The following is a 5,072-nucleotide window of genomic DNA, read 5'->3' as shown; positions in this document are numbered from 1 at the left end:
GTGATTGCCTATATCAATATCTTCCTTCTACCTCACTAACCGTCATCTGCGTTTTACGTTTTATTCATTCAATTCCGTCTTCATACACATTAACAATTAATGTACTCGTTTATTTATACTCAAAATAATCGTCTTCTCTTAGCTATCAAACTACCACTTTACTAGTTCAACATTGCAATGAACCATTATCCTGCCTGAGAATGGGACAGCTGTTGGCATCCAGTAACCCTATCGCTCTGAGATAAACGCATGCACCCAGATATGATATACAAATTCATGAATAACTAACAAACTGACTTGAACTGGTGCAGTAGAGTGGCTATGCTACTGTCCAAAAGACATCGAAAATTTCTGGCGCCGTAATAAAATAACAAGAAGCGAGCGCAAACAAATAAATGAATTTGTACAATCCCGTGAAAAAGTATTGGATATTGAATGAACAAGTGTAATAAAACCTTGACATGACTTCTTTGTTTGAAATATGGATATGATTCTGTGGGTTGTATGTTATTTTGTTCTTTTCAAAAAATCAGCCGTCAAATCTTACTGTTTTGTGTTTAGCGAATCGATCAACGCTAGCTGGTCAGTTGAACTGTACAGTTAAAGGCGCACATAAAATAATAATCTTAGTTGTTGCAGAGTTATTTCATGAAATTTCAGGTTCAAATTCAAATGAATTGGACTGCTTATAGCTTGATATTATCATTTAACGACATGTTTCACTATTTCTCGAAATAGCTGTCAATCAGAATAAAATATAGGTCTCGGACATTCCAAAATTTTTGAGACTACCTCACATGGGTATAGATATTTAATAACTGCTTGTGAATCAGGTTCTTTCATTGCTTAAAATGAAGAAATCGAAGTTTTTGATTTAACTGATTGATTTGACTGAAAATTTCCTGTAGACTGCAAGCATAGTTTGTTTAGTGTGTGTAAAGCGCTAGAGTAGAGGTTTAAGCACGACCGTCTGATGCGACCAACACGAGTTCACTAATTGCTTAATCCTTCAGTATTTACAGTGGATATACCACAGGTATTGTAGTTTTACAACAATTTACCAGTAACAGCTTCTATAATTGCATCTCGCCCACCCAGTGAAATCAAAAGTCAGAAGCTTGGAGGTAGGAAGACGTATTCATAGATTATCAATATGTCGTGGGGTGACTGGTCTAATCTGACTAGTGATCGCGGGAGACTTTGCGCACGCCGTTCCAAAACGTGATCTGATGCGGATGCATGACCGAGTGTCTTCAGCTTGGTGAATCCATTAAAACTAATGTGGTCAGCATCCAATATCGAACACTTAAAGAGCCATTGATTTTGGAGATTTATATACAGCTACAACAGCTTCATAATTTCAAACAAAGTTCACTAGTAATCTAGTGACTATTACTTCAACGTCTACGATTTTCACTGAACTAGCGTGATCCGTATACTTAGGCACTTACGGCCAGATATATTAGTGCTTTCCACACTTCGCTATGAAAACTAAATGGTCCAACATCAAAACGTCAATCGTATAAACTTGTTTGTCTTGTTGTAGCTAAATTCGTGAAAATGAGAAGCTGTTATTTTTCAGTCGGTATGAAACTTCTATTCTAGCTCTTATATAAACATCTTCTCTAGTAACTTAAATTTCTTAGTGTTACTGAGTAAAGACTGTAGTTGGTTCGTAACTTATCATAATTCTACTAGTTAATTACCCCATGGGTGTCAAAGGTGTGTTTAGTGCAATTGACTTAGTTTGTGTTGAGTCCTTTACTTCAGCGATCAATTCATCTAGATAGAAGTATCTAATAAAAGAGTCCTCTTTCAAAATACTGTTAGGTGTTGACGGTTTATTTTTAAAATCGGTCTAAATGGTCGAGTGCCTTGAAAAACGAAATTGGTAACACTTAATCACTATTTGACGTGTGTATAAGTTAAGTAGCAAGGACATGAGAGTAGTTAACGTTATAAAATTCCACTGTACAAGGTTATATATAGCATTGAGATTAGATATTAATAGCGACGATCAGTTAGGAATATGATGAATTGGTAATTAACTGAATTGTTGTCCATGTCAGATATCATTATTAGGCTGCTTCAAATAAAAGTTATGCAACATCACCATCAAAGCTCATATGACTGCGTAAATTTACGAAAAGCTATTATAAAAGATTTACAACATTGTTTGTTGTGTAGTTCTTACCGAAAAATGTATAACTTCGTTTACTGCTTTAATTATTTTGTCTCAATAAGTAAGCGTCTTTTGGTTATTTAGATAAGGTTACTGAAATAATGGCGCGTTATGCTTAGTTACCAAATGTTCCAAGGTGTATATAGACAAATGTCTTAATCTTGGTGTTTACCTGACTACATAACTTGTTTTGCGAACATTTTGGCTTTCCATAAAACGTTCTACACACTGAAAACTTCGAAGCTTTATGGTGTTTCACGATCACATGTATTAAGTTCACTTAAGATTATTATTGTATTCTGTGATGCATCGGTGGTTGTACTTGCACCTTTGAATAGCATAGAAGTCAACTTGATTGAACGATACTTACGTAATACAATAATTTTTTTCCTCAATATTCTGTTAGACGATGGATTTTCAATGTCTTTTGCTACAAGCGTAAATCCAGATACAAATCAATCAATCAAATTTGAGAAACTATTTCATGGGATCTTGAACTTTCATATGAAGGAAATAAGAGGAAACTATAGCCGTGAAACTCAAAACTACTCAAAATTGGGCAAAATACCTATTGCGCATATAACATCTAGTAACTTACCAATCAATCAAAATGAAATGTTAATTGGAAAAATTGCTCAATACAATCAGTTACTAAACGTAACAATTATAAATAACTTAAAATCAGATGAAATTCACACTATTCCTGAATTCGGGAAATTAAGTCACACATCTTGTTCTCCGAAGTTTTTACATTATCCAATATTTAAAAATAAAGGCTTGTCAGGAGGTTCCTTATATATTCCACTACATTACGTTTATTATGACTCGGACTCTGCTGATAACTCTAACGAGGAACATCTATTTAGAATAATTAACAAAAACTCACTTCGTCCAAGATTAGGAGAAAATCCTATGGAAACATCTGACAGAAGTACTATATATCATCATTCTATGAATATTAGGTAAGTAGTACCCTTTAAGATGAATTTTGACTCAAATGTTGTCATGACGTTTGTCAGTTCAAAAACGTTTTAAAACCCAAACTCAACTGAAATATCGGATTTCAGTTATTTAGAACACTTACCATCATTCATTTTCCAGAAGAACGTCATCACCATTCGAAATTTGAGTTTCTAGATATGTAGTAATGGGAATGAAAACATGCTAAAAAAGTCTGCACACGAAACAACACTAAACCATCAACATTTTGTTGGTCGTTGTGAGCCTGGTGTACAATTGGTGTGATTAAGTTTATCTTTCTTATTTACTCAATGTAAATCAGCCTACTGTTACCTTCAGCGTTCGCTCTTTTAGAATAACTAACATAATTTGGGTTCTGAATAAAGATGGTTCCTTTTACATTCTGTTATCGGTTCACGAAATGTTCAATACTATTCTATCAGTTATCCTTAATGCAGCCATATTAACAAGTAACCTAGATAGTTCGTGCAGCAGTTTCGGTAGAAATATTTTGTAGATGACTGAAACTTGTAACAAATGAAATCCATTTGCTTTCAAAATTAAAGAGAATTGTTGTTTGAAGTTTCTATTTGAACTGGATAGACAGCCAATACTCTTTGAAATCGAATACTCACCTGTTAAAATCTCATGCAAAAAATTATTGTATCCTGGTCATTAGGTTATTTTATTGCTGAATTTTCAAGTCTCCAAGTTGAAGCAAATTTTCCAGGCTTTTATGACAAACATAGAACTGTGCAAGTTGTGCAGATAAAAGAGTGGATCGTCTTTCGCTATCACCATGTCAAGTTTAAGTCAAAGCCTATCAAAAAATGACATTTCCTTTATTTCGTAATATTAAGGCATGTTTATGACATTTTTCAGGATAGAAACGGAGATTCATGATGTCTGTATGCTTGTTAATTACATTCTTGACTGCGATTTCACTTTTTTAAATACAGATCAGAAGTGGCTGGATTATTCGATTTATGATAACATTTACAACTCGGAAAGATTACTGTTTTTGTTAAGTGACTTTTAATAAATATTTAATAGTAAAAAATAGGGAAATATGAGCAAGAGTTTTAATTGATCCTAAAACGCTTTTGTCAAGAGTAACAGTAGAATGACAGACCTCATGTACAATGCATCCAAGCCAACAGTAGTTTTTAAATCGCTTCTTTCTTTCTGTTTCTCTACATAGAAAATTAGCCCCCCATACTGTAATGTATTGGTCAAATGGAACTACCAGTTATATCAATAGACCAACAGTACCCTATCCCATTGATCAACTCCCTGTTTATTTATCTTCACGGGTAAACTTTCAAAAAAGTACACATGTTTGTCATAACTGTTATATGCGTCAAAGTAAGTCTATAAACGGTGAATTCCAACCAATGATTGTTCACGATATGACGTATTCACAGACAAATAACGGTTGTCTAAACTTGTTATTTATAAAACTGAGAAGATTTACAAAACTAATTCAAAGAATTTTAACATCTCAAACAATTGTTTGTTCTAAAGCTTTCAAAAGTTGCAGTGTTAAAAAGTCTATACTAAGTGACTATAAACAGGAGGATGTGAAGTTTTTTAAGAATAATCAATTCAAGACAACCAAGTCAAAACATTTGGTTAAGTAATAATTAGGCATTATATTTAAGATTCATCGGATGGTTACAGTTGATATGGAAAATCTCAAGTTATGTAATCTCAAGTAATGTAATTATATTAACTGATTTAATATTGAAGACACTTCTTATCAACTGATGTATTAAACCAAGCTTCGACGATTTTCTGTCCACAAATAATGTAAATATATTCTTATAAACACTTTGTTTTTAGTTTTTTTTTCAAATGATTGTCGTGTATGTGTTTAAAAATGTATAAAATATCTTGTTAAATAAGTTTTAGAATTCATTATTTAATTGAT

General features: G+C 33.0%; 1 protein-coding gene across 1 annotated transcript; it reads left to right on the top strand.

Annotated features, from left to right (window-relative positions):
* Positions 1-2,686: 2,686 nt before the first annotated feature.
* Positions 2,687-4,782, top strand: Smp_200520 (uncharacterized protein; the record flags this gene model as incomplete). Its single annotated transcript, XM_018793856.1, has 2 exons — positions 2,687-3,144; positions 4,344-4,782. The coding sequence occupies 2 exons, from the start codon at positions 2,687-2,689 to the stop codon at positions 4,780-4,782; spliced, it is 897 nt and encodes a 298-aa protein (XP_018648326.1).
* Between the last annotated feature and the right edge of the window lie 290 nt (positions 4,783-5,072).

This window comes from Schistosoma mansoni, chromosome 1 (genome assembly GCF_000237925.1).
Source record: "Schistosoma mansoni strain Puerto Rico chromosome 1, complete genome".
Classification (NCBI taxonomy): Eukaryota; Metazoa; Platyhelminthes; class Trematoda; order Strigeidida; family Schistosomatidae; genus Schistosoma; species Schistosoma mansoni.
Note: the sequence above shows the minus strand (reverse complement) of the source record. Positions and strands in the feature narration are given on the sequence as shown.